A 22,523-nucleotide genomic window follows, 5' to 3' on the forward strand; every position below is an offset into this window, starting at 1 on the left:
CCAAATATCTTGGAGGTTGATTTGTCAGCTCTGTGACCATGAAACACTGCAGTGTTCACTATTTGTCAGCTTCGGAGACATTGGGCTTTCTGTCAGACGGTGTTTACCTGCTTTCCCCAGCATGTCATTGAGGCTATTATTTCACACTGAAATATCAGTCACCCCGTCCTTTGCCACCACCCACAGGGAAGGTGCCCTCAGCCAGGATTAGATCCTTCATGTTCGGGCCTAAGCAGAGAATGGAAACCAGTGGTATGGAAGCTCATTCTTTTAATGAATAAGGACTTTACACATAGCAGGAGTTGTAGTCCCAGGCTACAAATCTACCTTAGAATTTTAAAGTCATAGAGAGCCACCAGGACTCTTATTTTTATGAGGACCTCCTGATCTTCTGAGAAAGCTTTGAACTGACTTGAGCTGACTTGAAAAAGGTGGAGAGAGGGAAACTGGTACAAATGAAGTACAAATGCAGAGTGGAAGAAAGCCATTTCTGTCTGTCCCCATACTTGGCTTTTTAACCTGAATGGCCCATCCTCTCTTTACATTCCTCCTGCCCTCTATAAGGGCTAGCCTCACAAGGGTTAGTTGACATATCGAGGAATCACTCAAGATCCGGCCCCATCCCTTCTCCCTCCTGACTTAACTGGGGAATTATTGGCATACCTAGAGTCCATATCTAGGGGAATGGTCAGTGCTGGAAGCTCATAATAGGACAAGATGGCGGCATCATATAACCGCCTGACCTATGCCACAAAAGGTCAAGACTACTTTGGAACCCAGAGCCACAATCCCATCCATATTCATCCATGCAATCAATAGGTATTCGTGGCTGAGAAAAAGCGCTGAGGGCCCTCAGGGAGCTGGAGCTCTCTGCAACGCGGGGCCAGCTGGGCCTCAGTGGTGACAGGAAGACAGGACACTGGCGTGCAGCCCAAGGCAGTGAACCTATCGTGTTTCCAGGGTTTCCCGGGACCAGGGCTGCCACGGCAGCACCACCACAAATCATCGCAACAGTTAAATTTTCACCAAGCAATTTATGTAATGTTTAGCATTCATTTTTACACTCCTGGATGGTGTCTCTAAATGCTAGATGTAATTTTAACAGCTAAGCTTACGTTAAATCCATTTTGTGATAGTCATATTTTATATTATCTACAACCTCTTTTCTCCATCACCCTAGTGAACTGAGAGGTGACTCTAGCACGATCATATTCACTTACTTTAGCTCCTTGTAATCCATAGCCAGGGGGGCCAGGAGGGCCAGGCAAGCCTTTCTGCCCAATATCACCCTGTTGGAAGACAGAGAGAAATCAGACAAGTGTAAAAAGATTTAAGGAAGAACAACATATTACTGCTCTTGACTTCATTCTTACTTCGGTGTAATCAGGACCTTCATCCACACTCCCATTACCATATTTCATATGAATTGGTGGTTTTCCCCCAAATTTAAGCCCCAGAATCCTTTGCAAAAATCCTACATATAATCCAAATGCAAATAAAAATGTAAAGCAGAGCTACTGGGCATAAGCCATGTCTGCTTGGACTCCTCTAGCTCTCCTACCGCCAACCCCCAAAATACCGAAGGGGTGACGACCACTCACATGCAATTCTGTGTAGCCTTTAATGTGGTACTCCATTCCAACATGATGCGCTAATTCACCGGGGTTGCAGGTAAAGATTCAGGGGATATAGTCATGTTGAATTTTAAAGAAAATATGTAAATGAAGCAAAAAGTGCAATCTTAAACCATAAGTAGAGCCCGTATTTCTTTAGGAAAAGCATCTGTGGTGAAATGAGATTGGAAAATGTTCTACGCATGGTATGTGCTTCTCCTTGGAGATCCCTAGCACATATTAAAATATTAAATCCTCTGAGGAGTCTCACAATAGAGAGATTAGTTTAATCATCCCAGGAGTTCCTGAAGTAGCATTTGATGGAACAAGCTTTGAAGAAATGCTGGGTTAATAGAAGTTGCTGTATAAGTCAGATTTTTTCATTACAGTATAGAAAAAGGCTATTTTTTTTCTAATTTTAAGAGGAATACCTGCTCATTGCGAAAAGAAAAAAAAGTTAAACAGAAATAAAGATGAAACTGAAGAAGAAAAAATAGACTCATCTTCCCATCACCCAGTGATAACTACTAACATTTTGGGGTTATTGTCATTCACATAAAGTGATCTATAAAGTTAAGAAATAGCCCACTGCTCAAATGGAGTTGATAGACAAGAAAAAAAAAAGATAAAGAATCTTAGTAATTCTGTGATCCTCAGTAAAATCATTGATTTTAAAGCCTTTTCCTCTCTGATGACAGGATTCTAATTCACTTCTGTACATTTCGGATGGGAACACACATATTTGAATTCGAATTTGTGATGAGTGGCTCATCGATACCTGTTTTCCCTATGAACTTACCTGATACTTCTTTACCTTACTTTTTGAACAAATCAAATAAATACTTATTGATCAAGTAAATGAACAAGTAAAACAGGGCTTCTCCACTTCAGCCCTATTGACATTTTGAGCAGGATAATTCTTTATTATGGGAGGCTACTCCGTGCATTGTAGGATGTTTAGCAACATCCCTGGCCTCTATTCACTAGATGCCCACAGCACTTCGTTCCCATCTGTGACACTCTAAAATGACTCCAGACATTGCCAAACGTCCCCTTGATGGGGGAGAGAGGACAAAATCTTCCTCATTGAGGAACACTGGATTAAAAGAATAAAAAGATGAATAATCCCTAAATTGGAGGTGGCAAAATGAAGAGAAATAGAAATGAGAGCAAAGGGGGCCAAAGGAAGTTTCTCTTGTTTTCCATGGATACAATCTAGACCCTTGCACTGAGGCCCTAACAGTGTACTAGCTGACATCCTGTTACAATGCCACCCGAAGCCCCTCTGGCCAAAATAAAAATGTGCTTCTTAATTTTGGCACAGCCTCCAAGGAACCTAGAAATATTCTGAGCACTTTGCACCTACTTTTTTAGGAAACACTGGCAAGAGAATGGCTTTATAAACTTAAATGTTCTATTTATTGAAAGTTTACATGATATGAGAAAAGATTTCATCAGTAATTAAGAAAAAATAAGTCAATACCAAAATGAACACAATGAAATTAATGTTCATTTGGTTGTCACTGATGGTACCTGTGACCCTCATACGAGCACAGACCTGAGGACTCACCTTTGGCCCCTGGATTCCTATTCCCCGAGGCCCAGAAGGGCCTGGAGGGCCTCTGACACCAGGCTCTCCCTGAAAAGACACAATAAATGATAAGTTATTGATTTTTAAAAAAAACTTTATGCTGCATATTTCATATAAAATTTCCTATTAAAAATATTTCATATAAATTTTCATATTAAAATATTTTAAAATCCCAAAACCTTGAATTTGACTAAACTGTTAACTGAACCCTTATCTCCCAGATTACGTTCCTAAACTTGACAAAGGGTGTATTACCTCCCTTTGTTTTCATTTCTTATTGCTGGTTATACAATCTTCAAGCCAACTAATAGGGGTCCATTTCAAAACAGTCAAATCAGTTAACTTCTTGGCAGCCTTAATATATACTTTTTCAGAACTCTCTTCTTTGAAATTTGGAAAAATAATTACTGCCATTGTGAAAAGAGACAAGAATGTAAAGCAACCATAAAAAGATATAACCCCATCCTGAACTAGTTACTCTTTTATGCAGCAAAGGTGACCACTGCAGGTTAGGGATGGGCACTGTGAAACTTCCGTCACTAGGACAGCTGTGACTGCAGGCTAGTTCTATAAAGGCTTTACGGAGTCTCTAAAGTGTGACAGTTTCAATAACTGGCAACTATCACCAAAAATGTGGTGGGACCTGGTTAAGGTAAGTCAGACCCGGAGGTTAGAACTATTTGAGATGTGAATGATGCGAAAAAGTAGAGAAATGAAAATCTTTTTTGGCCACCTTCTGTTTGCTCAACAGTATACTAGGCATGTTCATTTATGTTATTTGATGTAATTTGGTATTTGTGACTATCCTATATTATAACAACTAATTTACCTGACTTCTCTGAACCTCGGTAAATTCATCAGATACACAGAAAATAGTACCTACATTTCATGAGGAAGACAATGTAGTGAGACAAAGAATGTGCGTGCTCCCATCACACTGTCTAGCATAGAGCAGACGCTTGGTAAATGTTAACTCCCTACCCCACCTGTTTTACTAAAGAGGAAACTAAAGTTTGCCCAAGGCTGCACAAATATTAAGAGGCAAGAAGGCTAGGAGGATGTGGAGAAATAGAATCTCTCATATGTTGCTGGCGTAGCCGCTTCAGAAAACAGTTTGGCAGTCAGTCTCTTAAAAAGCTCAACATAAATTTACCTATGGTCTAGTAATTTCGCTCCTAGGTACACACCCAAGGAAAATGAAAACATATGTCCACACAAAGACTTACATATGTCCACACAAAGACTTACCACAAACTAGAAACAACCTAAATGTCCATCAACTGGTAAATAGACAAAGTTTGGTAAATTCAGCAATATAGAGGAATGAGTTACGGAGATGTGTTTCAATGTGGATGAAACCCAAAAACATTATTTTCAATGAAAGAAGCCAGATATATGAGACCTCATATTGTTTGAGTCTATTTATATGAAAAGTCCAGAAAAGGCAAAGCTGTAAAGACAGAAAGTAAAAAGTAAATCAGTGGTTGCCTGGGGCCAGGAACCAGGACAGGATTAACTGTAAATGGGCAGAAAAGCTCTTATTGGGGAAAAGAAAATGCTCTAAAGCGAATTTATGGGACTAGGTTTACAACTTGGTAAATTTATTAAAAAATCATTGAATCGTACACTTGAAATGGGTAAATTCCGTGATATATTAAATATGCCTCAATGAAGTTAAAAGGAAAAAGAAGAACCAAAGCCAGGCTTTGAACCTGGATCTCTCAAGCTCTTTGTCCTCGGGCCTGTTTTGTCCATGGCCTGTGAGGAGCTAAATAGCTTATAGCTTTCAACAGTGCAAAAATCATGGATAAGAAAGGATGAAATTATTTATCTAGGGTTTTTCTTTGGTGTATATGTACCATATTTTTTAGTAGTTGGGAATATAAGTATCTTAATGAGCTGTGTGAATCCACAGAGGTAGTGTCTTCCTACTATGGTGGAGTCTTAAAAATGTATCAGTTCTTTTGTTCCATAGGCCATGTGCCTGCCCATGCTAGGCCACAACGTCAGGCGAATGTGTCTACGAGGATGCTGATGGAGACTCACTTCACCATTTGATAGGACCGGTTCTGCCACAATGCAGCACCAGTGGTACCTAAGAAGGGCATTTACCATGATATTTTCAGTTTTATTGTCAGTGGCTAGAGTGACATTCACAAATAAAAAGAGGCACTCACATAGCTGGATTTAGCTTCCCATGCATAATCCGAAGGTTATTGGAGCCTGCAGAGGGAGCTCTTGCATTAGGAGACAGCCAAAAAACCAGAAAGCAAATTCTGTAGTTGCCATTTATAAGCATATCCATCAATAGCCTAAGCCCTACCCCAACCCGCCCACCTCCACTCTCACAAGAAAGAATAACTGTTTAAATTGCCTACAGTTCCCTCTTGGCCCACAAAAAAGGATTCTAAACAGGAGACGCTCTTTTTTTTTTTTCATAGGAAGTGGCCAAGTTTAGGACTATCTGCAGTTACTTGTATATGTGAACTTAAAAAAGGATTTGGTGACAGTCTTATTGAGACCGTACCCTTGAAAATGGTTAATTCAACCTTTTTAACATCGTACATAATCTTACAATGATTCTAGTAATCATTTATTGAAACTTTTACTTTTTAAAAGGAAAAAAATGAAGCACTATCACATTTATTCATTTTCTCATTAGTAAATCTTTGATTCATAATAAAACTGTTATAATTAATAATAAATAATAATTTGTTAAGTTTATTACATGACAGATACTTTTAATTCATTATCTTATGTGATCCTATTAATATCAATTTATTTCATTTTACACATAAGGAAATTGAGACTAGAGAGATCACATGATTTGCCAAGAACCATGCAGCCAGGAGCAATTCAAACCAGGGTTTGACTCCAGAGTTCATCTCTTATCTTGGTGTTGTCTGCGGATAAATGAAAGATGCCAACTTCTCCATACACTTCCCTCCAGTTGCCACTTAATGCAAAGACATGGCTATGTGGCTGTGAAAATTCTTTTCCTACACTAAGTAAACACAGTCTCTCAAAGAGAAGAAAGAAAATGTCCTGATTACAAGATTCCTAAGAGGCTCACGCAATCTGCACAAGTACCCAGCTGTCTAAGGCCGCCCTGTCCATTCGCCCTCCATTGCCATTCCTCAGTTTTGTGGTTTACCCCAATATTTTAATTGGCCTCATTCCAGATCTCCTGCTTACACAAATTATTATTCTCTCCTTTTATCCATACTGTTATATATTTTATTTGGCAAAGTAATACATACTATTGTTACTACTACTAGTACTACTACTAATATTTTAGTATGTTAGAATTCATAAAAATGTTCTGTAGACATTATTCCATGAATTTCTCAGAATAACCCTGTGACAGAATAGGCATTATTATCCCAAATCACAGATGAGGAGGCTAAGTCTCAGGCAGATTAAATGACCTGTTGAGGTCACATAGCTAATAAGTGGCAGAGGTCTCAAATGGAGTAGTGATAAGAAAACAATTTGTTATATCTTCTATAATCTATAATATTTAAATACAACATTTGAGAAGATAGTGTTTTTAGAGATAAAACAGCCCAATAGACTATCTCTCCCTCCTCCTCCCCCACACACCTTAATAAGGCTGTAATTACTATTTCTCCTTTTGTTGGTGTTTTTTAAGCCCCTGTCACTCTTTGAAAGACTATGGAAGCAAGTTACACTTGTTCTAGAAGTAATTTCAATGCTTTTTTACTTTGGGGGCAATAAAAAGCAAATCGAATTTACCGTGAAAAGAATTAGCCTCTTAAGAATTTTTCAAGGAGTCGTACACTGAAGATTCTACTAAGTGATAAAACCAAGGAATGATTGAGTTTTTAAATAAGGTAGAAGAACGAAGTAATAATTAGCGGCTGCTTAATATTTCTTTCTTTCTGGCTTTTAAATAAAAATTAAGATATAACTACTGAGGCTCCATCTACCACAGACATAAGCACGACTCTGGAATGAATGATGTTATATGTGATGGTTTAGTAGTTCTTGGCTATCTCACTTATGTTGCTGGAATGTCAACGGAAATTTTAGAGGCCTTCTTCTAAGCTTATGGACAGACAACCCGGACATTGGCCACGTGTATTGATTATCGACTGGCCATTGTCATAGCATTCAGTCACGTCTCACTGACAGCCTTTAATGTGAAAAGGTAGACAGTAACAATTCCCAGCACAATTATCAGGGGTCTGAGGAAATAAGGAGGACACTGGAAAACAAGCACTCAAATTGCTATAATGTTTCCTTTAGAGTATTTTCTCAAATTTAAATTTCAAAATATTTAAAATAGTTGCAGTTTTTCAAATCCATTTCTCTTCTAAAACTTTAATACTTATCCCAAAGCAGTAGTATCTCAATGTCTATGATAATTTTAAAACTTGCTTTAGGATTTGGAGAGATTTGTTGTTGTTTCTTCCTTTTCTCAAAGTCAATTCATCAAAGATGAGCGAATGATTCCCCTGTGCCAACTATCTCATTGGAGAGGGAGAGTATTGTTTAGCTGAATTAGAAAGCTTGAAAATAGAAACCTTGATATTGCCCTTAATGACAGAGAGAAGAGACAGCTCTCTGGTACTGATATTCAATATAATTTCCCACTGGGGGAAATTCCTCCAGTCTGCATGATTGAAAATAAAAATGTGTTGATGGTGGTGTGGGTGGTGAATGTTAAGAGGATTTAGTGAGCATCTCCAGGGCTGAAGAAAGGGTATGTATGTATTCCTGGGGAGAGAAATGCAGAGTTAGGAAAATGGAGAAGGAGAGATGAAAGCGATACTGAAAATCATTAAGATAGGCTGGAATACAGCTGATTTTAGAGATTATGCATAGACCTGAATTAGAAAGTAAACTTGAAGTCACCTAGTCAAGTTTTTCTGGTTTAAATGTGATCTTTACTGAAATCTGGAGGTCAAATTGACTGGCACTTAAATTTGATATGGCTCTGGCTTTAATTAGACCCATTTTTGAGCTGATTGCCTATCCATAGCAATTTTGCTGTCAGATTATGGGAGGTGGGTTTCTTCAATTCCAGTTTGGAATCATGGACCCTTAACTTCAGTATCATTAAATCTGTATCCTAGGCCAGCCCTTCTTCTCAGACACTGCTCAAAATGGAGTTCCTTGTCCAGTCCACGTCCACTGATGGAATCTACAAATTCCTAATGCATCTCTGTGTGAATCGCTCCTCTGTTCTGCTGCTGCCTTTGGTGGTATGCACATATGTGAGCCATTGCCGAGAACAGAGGGGCAATTCAGATGCTAGGAACATTTTTAGAATAATGATACTCAGTGGAATTTCACATAGACTTCATTTTAATTTATGACTATGGGCCACTTTTGTCAAATAAAGCATGTATTTACAATACTTAAACATTTAAAACTTTCGAAAAATGTTTAACTCTTTGGGGTTTGGGTTTTTGCTTCTCATTAATGTTTACATAATTTAAGTCTTGACGATGGAAAAGCTAGAATGGAAAGAGAAACAATCCAACTATATACTAAACAGTGCTGAGATAGAAGATGGACAACACGGGAGACTGAGCATCTGTAGATCAGGCCAAGTCATTCTTTCCGCTCCAATTTATTCATCTATTTAGTTTTTCATTCATTCATCTATATTCGTAGTCTCCCTCTTACACACAAACACAATATAGTATCAAAAGTGTTTATATTATAAAGGGGCAAGTTGTTCAATGTTTCTGGTTCTTGATTTCTTTATAAAATAAAGGAGTTGTTTAAAAAAAGTCACGATATACTGGAAATGTTTAGATAGTGTATAATATATAATATTTAGGTAATAACACATCAAGTCGTTTTTGTCCCCAGATCTTATTCCAACCACTCAATGGTTAAGAGGTCCCTTGAGGGCCCCCAAAACCAGGTTTGACCACCTCTGTGCAAGGATTGCCTTAACTCAACTGCTCCAAAGTTTTGGGGGGAGGTTATGGCTTTCTCTCTGAATTACTAGCCACTGAAGGGGGCTGAAAGAGCTAGGAGGTGCATGTCAGGATATACCTGTCCATGCAGACCTCAGTAGAGCCCTTCTCTGTGTTCTTCTTCTGAGAGGGGAAGAACGAACTCTTATCCTCAGAGATGTCAGTGAATCAGCCCTGGGGCAACATGCACCTCATGAGACTTTAGGGGTGAAAATACAGGAGCAGAGAGTTATTTGAGCTTCTTAAAAGGAGATGAGATTGATATAATGATTGTCCCCAAATCACAATGCATCCTTCTAACTTCTAAAGGTCCAGTGAAACAATGCAGGCAGTATTAGATAGGATATTTGAGCTACCCTTCCCCATCAAGGGGCAAGGGATTTGGGGGTTCAGAGCACTGGGTGAGCACTTCTCATTTAGCAAGAAACCAAACTGTCCATTCCTCCTCCCAGGATGTTTCCAAAGTGGATTTTAGAACTATATCTACTATTTCCTTGGACGCTGTGGTTTTTACAAGAATTTTAGAAATTGCTCAGAAGCTTTTATCAAAATTTAGATTAAATTCAGGGCAATGTGTGTAGAAGTACCACAACTACTGATGTCATATGGAACTCCTTGACTTGGAAAAAAGCCAGGGAGCACCACAAGGGTGCAAGATGTCAGGGATCACTTTTTATATGTCTCGAAACACAGAAGCTTTGATTCAAATGTCTGTGTCATATGCTAAACACATGTGACCTTAACTAAATATCACAAAAACCCACCATAAATTAATCGTCAACCTTAATGGTTTCCTTATTTTAAAACACATTTGTTTTGTAAGTTAATGCCCCAAGGCCAATATTTTAAGGTGACTACATAGAGTTTAAATGAAAAACATAGCAGCTATAAATGTCTCTACAACCACACACACACACATACATCCACACACATTTCCACATTTTATAATTCTCTGCCATTTTAAGTCAAAATGGAAGGAGAGGAATTTTGCACACATTTAAGTCCTTTGCTTGTGCTGCCATTGACAACTTTAGTTATTTTGAGAGTTTCATCTCCGCTTTACCAAACCAGAAGGACAAAGTTAGGTGGGAATTAGACTTTTTCAAATGTTTTTCTTTCTTTACCAGCGTCTGTTTTTATGTGTGTGTGTGTCCCAGCTTTCTTCAGAAAATAAAAGGCCGCAGCATGTGGATAGTGATTAAAGCCATGGGGCTGGATGAGAGCACCTGGAAAGAGCATGGCTGGAGAGTGAGAGCTCTTCTCAGTGGGGCCCAAATCACGTGGGGAACCCAAACTCTGATCATCGTACAGGAAGACAGAGCAGCAAACAATGTGAAAGTTGCCATAAGGGGAGCAGGTGAAAAACCATGACGTTGATCTACATGTTTCAGTTCATGCAAGGTCCACGGGAAACCCTTAGATGAAGATAAATAATTTTGTCCATTCTTTAGATACCTCTACTCTTCTATTATGCCTGACAAAAATTTTTACTTTTACCAAATTCATTTGCCTATAGGTACCTTTTAGAAGCTACTGTGTTACCTACTTTAAAGTCTTACCTTTGCTCCAGTGTCCCCCACTCCACGTAAACCCATTGGTCCAGGGGGTCCTGGTAGTCCTCGAGGTCCCTGAGATGCCATAATAAGGAAGAGAATGAGCAACCTTGTTGTTTATAGTGTTCATGAAGAATAGAGAGTGGGGAGGGAAGGGGTGAGAGAAAGGAAGGAGGGATAAAAGAAAGGAGGGAAAGGAGGAAGGAAGAGTGAAGGGAGGGAGGGAATAAGGAAAAGACAGAGAAAAAGATCTCCACACTTACAGCCACACCAGGATAGCCATCGCCTTTGAGTCCGGGAGCACCCACTGGTCCCTGAGGACCTTGCGCACCCTGGGTAAATTCCAATACCATGTGATACCATAAGAGTAAATTATGAAATAGCTGGAAAAACTTAAGCGTAATATCAACTCAATATGCTAACGGTGGATTTGATAACTGCAAAGGAATGATTTGAAAAATTTTAGAAGGAAATTCTACAACATATGGCAGCTTGTTATTTCATCATTAGTCTTATCCATTTGGGTTCAGTGGGAAGCATGTAGGAAATGTATATGAATCATTATGAAGCGCCCTATAGGGAACAACTAAAGAGGAATTAGAAAATGGCTAGTTGCTGATATTTTAATTTTTATAATTACAAATTTAAGTGCATCATAAATCAGGGATAAGTATAAAAATGAGAACATTTAATAAGCCTCATATAAGAAAGGGAGTAGAAAAGAATACATAATGAAATGTAAAGCAAGATAGTTATACATTATCTATTATTATATCTATTGTCTTCTTCAATGGGACCCAAATAACATGAGGAATAAAGAAGCCCAAATAAAAATTTTGGCTAAAGAAAAATGGAGAGAGAAAGGAAAAATGAGGAAGACTTGTTTAGAAGATGTATTAAATATCTATTACACTTATATTTAAAGCTCAAAATACTTTTTATACCACATTTCATTGTTACTGTGATAACTCTTACAATGGCCCTTGCCAATACATTGATTATTTTGATAAAGAGCTATTCATATTTAAAATACTTATGGCTTTTTACATTAAGAAAAACTCTACTAGTAGACAGACCTTTGTTTTCCAAGATTGGAAAAAGTAGCAGGGCTCTCGATACTTTTCTTATTTGCAAGTAAACAGTGAAATCAAACTGCCATTATACCAAGCCAAAATGTTGCCCCAAATCGAACTCCCTAAAACTGTTCCTAATTCTACACCTATAAAAGATGATTGATGGTCGGGTGGGTGGGGGAATCTGCATATCCTTTAAGCCAGGGATTCCCCAACCCCAGGTGGACCAGTACCCCTCTGTGGCCTGTTAGGAGCCTGGTCGCACAGCAGGAGGTGAGCGGCAGCGAGCAAGCCAAGCAAGCCGTCTAACCGCCTCAGCCCCACCTCAGATCATCAGGCATTAGATTCTCACAGGAGCACTGGTCTCTGGTGCCAAAATGTTGGGGACCACTGCTTTAAGCAATAAGAAAGTTAAATTTGTTTTGAAAACCATGACTGCGACAACTGTTTTTTTTCCTATTAAACCTAAGAGACTGGTTTTACATGGTTAATCTTAAGAATGATCATCTTCAGAACATGTGTGTCTGCTTATAAAATCTTATGTACTATTTATCATTAACAAAAATCCAAAATAATCTCATAAATGTGTATGACAGAGAACAAAATCAAGGTTTCCTGGAGAGGCATATGTCCAACTACAGGAAAATGGTCTCTTCTCAGAAGCAATTTATTATGTTATTCCAACTATGTTTAAGGTTAAAGCTCTAAAAATTCCATATGGGATATGTCCCCCCAAAAGATGGCCATTTCTTTCCATGCTTACACGAGAAGAAGGCCAGCAACAAAGCTAAGTAGTTACTGCTCCCTGGTTAAGTTGAAAGGAAAAGAAAATTGGAATAAAAATTCACTTTTAGTTTTTATTTGTAAGTTCCAAGCCTGTAGCAAATCGTCAGCAGCTGCTACTGTTTATTCTCTGGCACCCACACTGGAGGTGGGAAGGCATAAAAATATTAATAGTTTACATTTTTTCCTAGAGATCTTTGTCCTTTCTCATGCATAAATTTCAGTTAACTTGTCACTTCTAACGTTAATAGGAAGTGTCAGGGGATGTAGATAAGGGAAATGTTCCTTTTCAGATTTTTCTTCTGAATTTCTCACAACATATCTTTAGATGGAATTTTTCCACTTGGCCTTCTTGCAGTGGATTCAAGAAAATGTCCTGCAGAGTCATTCACTTTGAAGTGTGTCTCTCATTCAACAGAAATTAAGGCAAAAATCTTAATCTGCTATTTTGAAATGAGCTTTAGGGGGATCTGTGAGCTCCCTGAAATAATACACAAACTGAATTAATGTGCCAAAGCTTCATTCAGAGATTTAACCTTCCAAACGCTTAAACACCAATGAATTGGGGAAGAATGGCAGAAAGAGCATCTTTAGAAGCCAAGAGATTAGAAAAATGCTTGTTGAGAAGAGGCAAATAACTTTAAATTCCATCACCAACGATGTCCAAGAATGATCAGTAGAAAACAGGCAGGGCTTATAAGCCCTGAATTTTATTAATATTGTAAAGAATAATATAAGTAGAGAGAAGTAACTTCAATCACAGAACTAGAAATACACAGATCCTATAAGTTATCAAACAGTATGAAAATTGTGACCCAAGTGTTCTCGATCAAGGTCATATCTGTAGATTTAGCATTTGGAAATTTGGAATTTTCCCCTTGAGTCTTATATAACTTGAGTTCCCATAGAATCTTTTTTATACAACATGGGTTCCCATGTGCTTCAAGGTCGGGAAAGTAAGCTGACTATCTTGTTCTGGTTTGCCTGGGACTTTTTCTCTCTTTCAGCTTGAAAATCTCACATCTTGGGAACCTCTTCTGTCCCCAGTAAAACTGTACATTGCCACTCTAGCAAGGACAACTGTTAAAGTGATTAAGAACAGTGGAGGTCAGGATCCTCCCTTGACCTTCAAAAAGAATCTCTCTAATTTATATCAGTATATATTAGGTTTTGCATTATATTTCAAAGATGGATCTAAGTTTGCTTTTTTGGAATTTGAAAATCGACGATGTTGGTACTTGAACCCTTTTATCTGGAAGAGATGATTTGATAAAACTAAAGCCAACTTCAAAGCTATATAACAACATGCTACTAATTTAATCGGTGTTGATTATGGAGCCCTGCAGCCTGCTTTTATACACAGGGATGTGCTTGTTGACATTTAGAATGTTAAATATTGCTGTCATGCTGGATGTTGCTATGGAAGAATAGAAATGGCTACTTAAAGCTGTCTCTTATAATTATTTGCATTTTCACTCAAAATCACTCTGAAAGATGGATAACAAAGCAGAGAAATTTGATTCAATAAAGCTTCCGAACATGAACTTTTTGAACAATGTTTAGCAGAAGAGCTACATTGGCCATTAATATGTAAATGAAAGAGGCTAGAGGCCATGTAATCTCTAATATCACAAACATTACAAAAAGAGCATTTTTAAACAACAGTTTAGTCAGCAAAAATTTAATAGGAGTTATCATCCCCCACATTTATGAAAAAAATAAATAATCTGATGGCTTGATTTTTCAAAAAGGGAATAGTGTATTCTTACAGTTACGTTCATCAATGTGGAGACTGCAAGTAAACCCATCTCAATCATCAATTTGTTATGCATTAAATTTACTTTCGTTTTCTCACATACAGAACAAAATAAATAAAAAGAGCATGAGTAAAGCATACCTTTGGTCCTCGAATAGCAATTCCAGGTTCTCCTTTAAATCCAGGTATCCCATGTCCTCCTCTATCTCCCTGTGCATTGCAAATAATGTTTACAGTTTTAGAGTGGGTTGCATGAGAAATAATGGCATGAGGCGAAAAAGTGATCGGCTAGTTTGTAAAGGGCTTAATCTGTCAGTCTAATGTATTTGAGAATTTCAAATCTTAAGCAACTAAAACCTGTAGTAAAGACTACTAAGCTGTTTAGAGAAAGACCACTGAGATAATAGGTGGCTATCTGGACACAAATATTTAGACAATAAGAGTATGATCTAAAAGTTTGCTTAACTGTGATATATCAGGGTTGAACTAGATAATACCTTGTGGTTCTTGCAAAACTAAATTTCTAGTTCACTGGTATCATTAAGCCTCCTCCCACCCCCAACAAATGTCCAAGTAAAAGAAATAATAGTCCCAAGAACGCATACCTTTGGCCCAGGTGGTCCAGGAATTGATGCTCCAGGCATTCCAAAAGGGCCCATAACCCCAGGATCACCCTTAAAAAAAGCAAAATACTCATTATACTCAATGCAAAAAAAAACCCAACTATATTTAGGAATTATTTTAGGAAAAACATAGACATGTATTTTTAGCATTATAAAATATTATAGCCTATTCGTTTCACAGACCAATGTGAAAATAATTTAACATTTTTGTTAAACCACTTCTAAAGTTATTGATGATAAAGATTTTAATACTTCTAATAAATGTATTCAATTAATTCCTTTGCATTAGGAAAATTTTATCTCTTATGCATCCTTTAATTAGCTAATAAAAATCCTGCAGTTCTGGCGTTTCTCTTTTGTTGTATGCCAAGAAGCTCAGAGGAAAATATTTGTTCAATTATAACAATTATCTTCAGCATAAGTTTTTGGGTATACTTGGTAGATAAATATTTCTTCTGGCTTATAACTTTTTCCTTTGTTGTTTATTTTGTGTCCCATGGTATGTCTGTCTTCATTTTAAGCTTTCTCACATCTCTTTTTAGAAGTAGTAAATTTATGGTTTAAAAAAATTTTTTTTTGAGTAGAAAAAAATAAAATATTTCTCAATTTTTTTTTGGTGTCTCTATACTGAGTCTCAGTAAAAACTCAGTCTGGAACAGCAAGCAATATCTGTCCCGCCTAGTCTAGTCCAATTATTCTCAAATTTTAGGGAGTAGAGAAATCATCAGATGAATTTGATAAAATACAGAGTGCAAGATTTCAGCCCCAGATATTTTAATTTAATAAATCTAGAGGTTGGGCCTGAGAATATGAATTTTTATGAAGCACCTCTGGTGATTCCCATAAGTTTGCTTATGGGAATCTAAAAACACTACATAAAGCAATTATCATTAAAATAGGGTACACACACTCCACAAGGTGTTTTAAATGACCTATTTGAGTATAATGTATATATATTTTCTCTTGTTTTAAATTTTCAATTTTTTTACATAAACATATTAGTATGATCGTTTATGAATAAAAATTACAATTAAAAAATAAACAAACAAACATACTGGAGTGTGGTCGAAGTTTTTTTTACCAGTAGAGATCTGTAATCAAACAGTTTGGAAATGGCTAATGGAGACTAGGTGCAGCAATCTGTAACCTGTGAGCCAAATCTCACCAGCCATCTGGTTAAAAATGGTTTTCACATTTTATAATGATCACTATATAAGTGCCTACGTAACATCCTCAATTTTGTCTCTTGGCTCACAAAGCCTTAAATGTTTACTACCTGTACCTTTACCAAAAAATTTGCCTCCCTTTGCCTTAGAGAATGAACTATTCTCAATAGCATGAGTTGCCCATTTGATCACCTGTCTCCTTTGGGAGGGACTCTATAAATCAGATTCACTGATAATGACCCCTGTCCTGAGCCATGTTCATCTTCACAGCTGAGGCCTCCCATTCTGCTGAATCTCCGATATAACTGACAGGCTGAGCACACCGCCCTTCTGGGGGCCCGGATCATGCCAGTATATGCATGTGCCAATCTTTAATTCCGAATCTGTAAGGCAATGGCACATGACACACTGGGATTCTGGCAAAAGATAACCACCTTACTTAATCCTATGACAAAGAAATAAAACATTAAGCTGTTAATTTTTCACTAAGACTAGGGTAAGCAAAATTATGCTTCTAGATGTCTACTTTTTTTTTAAAGCCAATTACTGTACTTATAAAATACAAAGTTAAATAGACAGAAAGTATACAATTTTTTAAAATACTTTGTATTAAGGTACGATTATGCTTTAAAATATATAAGTTCTTCATCAAAAAAAGGTTTATTTCAAAATAGAAAAATATTCATTTTAAATAAGATTAAGACATAAAGAATAATCACGGTTATTAATACTAATACAATACATTGCTTCTATAATGACATTTCTCATCATGTGCACCTTTAACTACCTGTAGCAGAGGGTACTTATTCTAAAAAATCAGATTCCTGGAACCTACTCACCTGCTAAGTTCAGATCTCTGGGCATGGCACCAAGAAACATGGATTTGTAACTAAAGCTCCCTGGGGGACACTGAAGGACACTGGCTTTTATGAATCACTGGTCTACAGGGGATGCTTCGTTTTGAACCTGCTCTCATCTTGCCAGTACTGTTTTTTTTTTTTTTAAGTTGTCCTTTAATAGTCTGGTCCTTGAACATATTCCTTGTTTCGTCTTACAATTAGCACCTTCCTAGAGGCCTGAATTCTCCTAGGTTTGCAATTTCTGTTTCCTGACACATCCAAATGACCTCAATATTCTCTCCCACTAAGTCAGGACACATGCCTAATTGCTTGCCTCATAATCTCCTTAACTTCTTCCCCAGCACTCTGTCCATCAGGATATATATCCCCTACTTTTCATTTCACAGTATTGATTTTTTTTTTTTCCTCTCTGAATCACTCCATGTATTGAACACTTCATATGTGTCAGGAACTGTGCTAAGTATTTTATTAACTGTGTTAGTCTTCGCAACAATCCTGCGAAATAGATATATTATTACTTTCTTTCTGGGATTGAAGTGACTGGCCCCAAAAGGTTCCAGGGTGGAGCAGCATGAGACTACCACTCTCCTGCCTTCTGTAGCCCGGCTCTTTATAACCACTGCACTGCCTCTCGGCCTAGGACTTTTGTTGTTGTTGTCCAATAAAACAAGATGAAAGAAAATTGGTATTTCCTCTGGTCCTAACTTATTCCAACTTCTGAATATTTGGTTGCTAGTAGAAAGGATTGACATACAGAGTCTCTCTTAGAAGCATAAATACTCCAATGAAGATTATATATATTTTTGTTGTTTCTTTATTCCATTCCATTATGGTCTAGAATAGTATGTTTTCTAAAGTCTTTTTCATTTGGGGGTTTTTGTTTTGTATTTTTTGAGAAATAAATGGGAAATCAAATTTGCAGTAGAAATCTAATATTCTGTTAAAACCAGGCACGATTACAGTCTCCCCAAAGCATAAATGAGAAAATTAGAACCTTACCTTTGGCCCTTCGGGCCCTGGAAATCCCCTCTGTCCTTGATTTCCTTTGCTCCCTTTCTTTCCTTCGTCACCCTGACAAAATGATTATAAAAATACATTTGTATTAACAAACTCTCCTTCATCTTACAACAGTCATATCAGGGCCGGATTCTTAACTAATATCAATTTTAAAGTAATGTGCCTTGAGCCCAGCTCAGTTCTGCAGGCTTTGTCATTGTTTTAAAGCAGATTGGATACTTCAGAATTGCTCAGTCTTCACCATTATTCAATGCTATTTAATATTCTTAAAAATCTGAGTTCAGTATCTTCCTTTGGGACCTTTATATGAATTTACAGGGGTGTTTTTGGGTTGTTTTTTTTTTTTGTACCCTTGGTCTATAAGCAGATGATTCTGAGGCAGTCAGTTTCAAAAAAGAGATCTATCTATGCTTTTTCATGCTGTTTTTTAGCTTTCTTGCTATTTCAGTTTTTAAACATAAAATAAGACGTTTTTCAGATTCAGCTCCATTTCTTCTTCAATGAGTCATCTAGTCCTTTCTCCCAAAGGAGACCAATAATGCTATTGGTAGAAAGATATGTGAGCATTAAGCTGGGGCAGAGCTAAAAAGTACCTACTGGCCGTTCCTCAGCCTGGTTGTGTACACAGTGCTCCCTCAAAAGAATTTGTTACTTTCAACAAAAATCCACCGAGCATTACAAAACTGCCCTTAAACTAGGGCTCAATCGCAAGACACCATATCCAAGTGTGTGCCTAGCTCAACAAAGAAATGACTCCTTGGGGTTGGTTTGCAGCTGAGACTATTTAAGCATTTATGACATAAACGACTATACCATGATTTTCAAGCCTGAGCACGTATCAGAAATCACCTGGAGTGCTTGTTAGCCCATAGATCATGGGGCCCTACATCCAGAGTTTCAGACTTTGTAGGTCTTCATGGGTACCTAGGAATTCATATATCTGACACATTCACAGGTGCTGGTCCAAGGACCACACCCTGAGAACTATCGGACTATACCAAGGTCATCACAGTGCAGACACTGCACTAAGAGGAAGAGGTGGCCTCCTATAGGATCTATGGAGACATAATTAACTCCTCAAGGTCCATATTAATAGAGAGCAATAACACAGGTAATAACACAGTAATAGTTGAATGTCAAAAATCACCTATTGTATCATTATAATTCATCGATAGAAACAAAATCTAAACAAAACTATTTATTTTCTTCCATTAACTACTAAATCTAACTTATCGACCTAAATCACCTAGAAGACAACAGTAGAAACCCAACTAAATGTTATAAAGTGCCAACACTGAACCGTAGGAGGCCCGGGCTATGCAACACATTCCTCCCACTGTTCTCCTACAGCCTTCCGTTAGCCGCAAATCACCTCAGAGCCACAAATGCAGTGGGCTCTCTCTTCTATGCATATTCTCCTTGCTCTGTTGGTGGCGTCTGACACCCCACACTGCTTATCTCTTGAAATCCTTTCTCCTTGGTTTCCCTAACATGGTAATTATTCTGCTTGCCTTTGTGCTGTTCTGAATGTTCTTTCCTTGGCTACTGTGCCATATGAAACTTAAACTTTGGCTCTCTCTCTCAGAGATATTGTTCATTCTTACAGCTTTCATTATTAAATCAAGGGTCTATTTTCCAAAAGTATAGTCTAGAATACATTAGTTTTCCTGAATATTTATAGGTAAACCTTTCTTTCTTTTCCTTCCTTCCTTCCTTCCTTCCTTCCTTCCTTCCTTCCTTCCTTCCTTCCTTCCTTCCTTTCTTTCTTTCTTTCTTTCTTTCTTTCTTTCTTTCTTTCTTTCTTTCTTTCTTTCTTTCCCACCCCCCATGGTGAAGAGATCAATTTATTCCACTAACTACAAGGAAGAAAGCAAGCATTTCTATAAGTATTTTTCATAATGTTAAAAAAGTATTCTCTGTCTTCTCTCTCCCCCCCACCCCCCACCAAAAAAAGGATCTCATAGTCTGGTATGTCAATAAATAAAATTGTTTGAAATTCTACAAATATATTTAAATTTCAGATTCTTACATTTAAGGTTAAGGACTCAATTCAGCCTATATTTTTCAAGACATAGACTTCTTAAGCTATGAATTCTATTTTAAAACAATTGTAAGTAGAATACTGAAAGTATATGGTTCTTTTACTTTACTCATATAGAATTCTTCAGAATCTTTATGTGGGCATTAATTGCTATACGTAAAAACCACTGGAACATCTGGCACCATAGAGGCTGTAGGTTTTGCCACTACTGGTCTTATTGACGAATTTGGATATTCTCATCTGGACATATAAAAATATTATTCAACTAGCATTTCTAAAATGTATAAAATAAATTTATGCCAAGTCGTGAAAGTGAAACTGCCCCTTAATAAGGTGCTATTTGGAGAAAATTTATGGATTTTCAAGTCTCAAGGCTTCTTTTACCTTCTTATGTGTTTTTTAAATGTCAACCTGGCTATTTATTGAGAAAAACATATGTTGAACTCTTCCTATTACCTGGGTCTTATAATAGATGTTAAGAAATAAAAATGAAAAATACACACTTGCTGCCTTCCAAAAGCTCACAAGCTAGTATCCATAATTTTAAGCCAGAAGTAAACACATTTGGCATAGAAAGAAGAGTGGTCGAGTTTCTCTTAAGTTGTCTTCTTAGTATCAGAGCCAGAATGTAGGCAGTCTGCTACCTCCAACACTGTCGGTTCCATACCTTGGAGCCAGGTGGTCCTTTCCCAGGCGGTCCTTCTGGGCCTCTTGCTCCTGGAAGCCCTGCTTCTCCCTAGATGAAATGACATTGATGTCTTAGCTGACCTTTCATAGGTAGTACATATAATCTCATCTTGTCCCTGCTTATGGCCAGTGGATTCTCTGCTGAGACCCTCCAAAACAGACCAGACCTTCACTCTACTCTCAAAATTAATTTGGAAGTTTACCAACTTGAATAAATTAATTATCAAACTCCAATTTAGCTCAGAGCAGCTGAAATATCTTGAAAAACTCCGATTTCTCAGCCAATTTCCAAAGCAATAAGCTCACTTTCCTTTGACTTGTCATTCATATTTGATGATTTGTTATTTTAAAAAACAAGAAAGACCTTCAACCTTTCCATCTGCTGCATTTTACTACTGCTGTTGAAAAAATGAATATTTCAAATGTCAACTCAAAAATGCTCCAGGAAATCTTTAAAATGGCCTTATTTCCCAAATGCATTTACAGACTCTCCTTTTAGAGGAGGAAAAAGTGTTTTTTTTTTTTTAAGTTTAAATTAAAGTGCTTTCTAGGAATCCCAAAGAGACTAGGTCATGGCCAAAACACCAGAGGAGACAGAGGGTATGAGACACTACTCAGTCTTTGAATTGGTGCCTTTTCTCTCTGAAGTAATTGAAAAAGGAAATTTAGAATTATGGATTTTTTTCCTTAAAATACTAAGTTTGCCTAGAATGGTTTAATTTGAGCTCTCCGAGGCCCAAGATATCAATGTGGTTCAATAGTGATAAGAAAAACATAGTTACCTTCCTCCCTGCAGCCCCATCTTCTCCTGGTACTCCTGGCTGTCCTGGAAACCCTGTTGAGCCTGGCGCCCCCTGGTGGATAAGCAAAGATTTTATTTTCCATAGTTCATGTTTATCATGCACCCCCATTTTGAGGTACTTGCAATTAAATATATTTTACATTATCTGAGAAAAGCCTCAGAGTGGAGAAATCTGAATAGTAATTAATAGTAATTGAACTATTTGACCTTGGCCAAGATACTTAACCTCTCTGGATCTGTTTTGCATTATATTGTTTGTTATAGGTTGAATTGTGATTCTCAAAAAGATATGTTGAAGTCCTAGCCTTTGATATCTGTGAATGTGACCTTTTATGGAAATACCGTCTTTTCAGATGTGATCAAGTTAAGATGAGGTCATTAGAGTGGGCCTTTATCTAATATGACCGGTGTCCTTATAAAAAGAGGAAAACATCATGTGAAGACAGACATATCTGGAGAACACCATGTAACAACAGAGACAAAGATTAGAGTGATGTAACTGTGAGCCAAAGAATGCCAAGGATTAGCCACTATGAGAAGCTAAGAAGGGTTAAGGAAGGATTCTTCCCTATGGGTTTTGGAGGAAGCATGGCCCTGCACACACCTCAATTTTCTACTTCTAGCCTCCAGAACTGTGAGACAATGAATTCCTATTGTATTAAGCCACAAAGTTTGTGGTACTTTGTTGTAACAATCCTAGGAAACTAATATAAAAATGACATGAAAAAATTTGGGATCTAACATCATTTCCAGCTCTAATACTCAATAATTCTACTTACTTATAAGTTAATTTATGATTAAGTTTTTTAATATGTTCAGAGAACACATATCCTACCTTCGAACAGTATAAAAGTGTCCTTATTGCATTTATTAATAGTAAAAAATATTTAAAGATAATTGAAAGTCATTTCAAACAGACTGAATGGAAAAAAACACAGTTGAACCTAAAAATAAGTAGAAAGGTATGATAAAGATGAGAGCAAAAATAATAAACTTGAAAACAA

At 37.3% G+C, this 22,523-nt stretch overlaps 1 protein-coding gene and 1 long non-coding RNA gene across 4 annotated transcripts in view; one reads left to right on the top strand and one right to left on the bottom strand.

Moving 5' to 3' along the window:
* The window catches only part of LOC118610804, a 105,920-nt gene extending 90,869 nt beyond the window's left edge, over positions 1–15,051 (top strand). For 2 of the 3 annotated variants that reach the window (XR_004954087.1, XR_004954086.1), the window contains one exon: positions 10,286–15,051. This is a non-coding gene — a long non-coding RNA (uncharacterized LOC118610804). The remainder of the gene's footprint in view (positions 1–10,285) is intronic. The other variant, XR_004954089.1, reaches the window with a different exon arrangement.
* COL28A1 (collagen type XXVIII alpha 1 chain) overlaps positions 1–22,523 on the bottom strand; it is a 131,839-nt gene that overhangs the window by 50,093 nt on the left and 59,223 nt on the right. The window contains exons 19-27 of the mRNA XM_016133678.2: positions 21,500–21,571; positions 20,698–20,766; positions 17,972–18,043; positions 14,929–14,997; positions 14,465–14,533; positions 10,975–11,043; positions 10,718–10,786; positions 3,184–3,252; positions 1,221–1,289 (exon numbers count right to left, since the gene is read on the bottom strand). Of these exons, the coding sequence (XP_015989164.2) occupies positions 1,221–1,289; positions 3,184–3,252; positions 10,718–10,786; positions 10,975–11,043; positions 14,465–14,533; positions 14,929–14,997; positions 17,972–18,043; positions 20,698–20,766; positions 21,500–21,571 (627 nt within the window). The remainder of the gene's footprint in view (positions 1–1,220; positions 1,290–3,183; positions 3,253–10,717; positions 10,787–10,974; positions 11,044–14,464; positions 14,534–14,928; positions 14,998–17,971; positions 18,044–20,697; positions 20,767–21,499; positions 21,572–22,523) is intronic.

This window comes from Rousettus aegyptiacus, unplaced genomic scaffold, assembly GCF_014176215.1.
Source record: "Rousettus aegyptiacus isolate mRouAeg1 unplaced genomic scaffold, mRouAeg1.p scaffold_m13_p_13, whole genome shotgun sequence".
In the NCBI taxonomy this organism is placed as follows: Eukaryota; Metazoa; Chordata; class Mammalia; order Chiroptera; family Pteropodidae; genus Rousettus; species Rousettus aegyptiacus.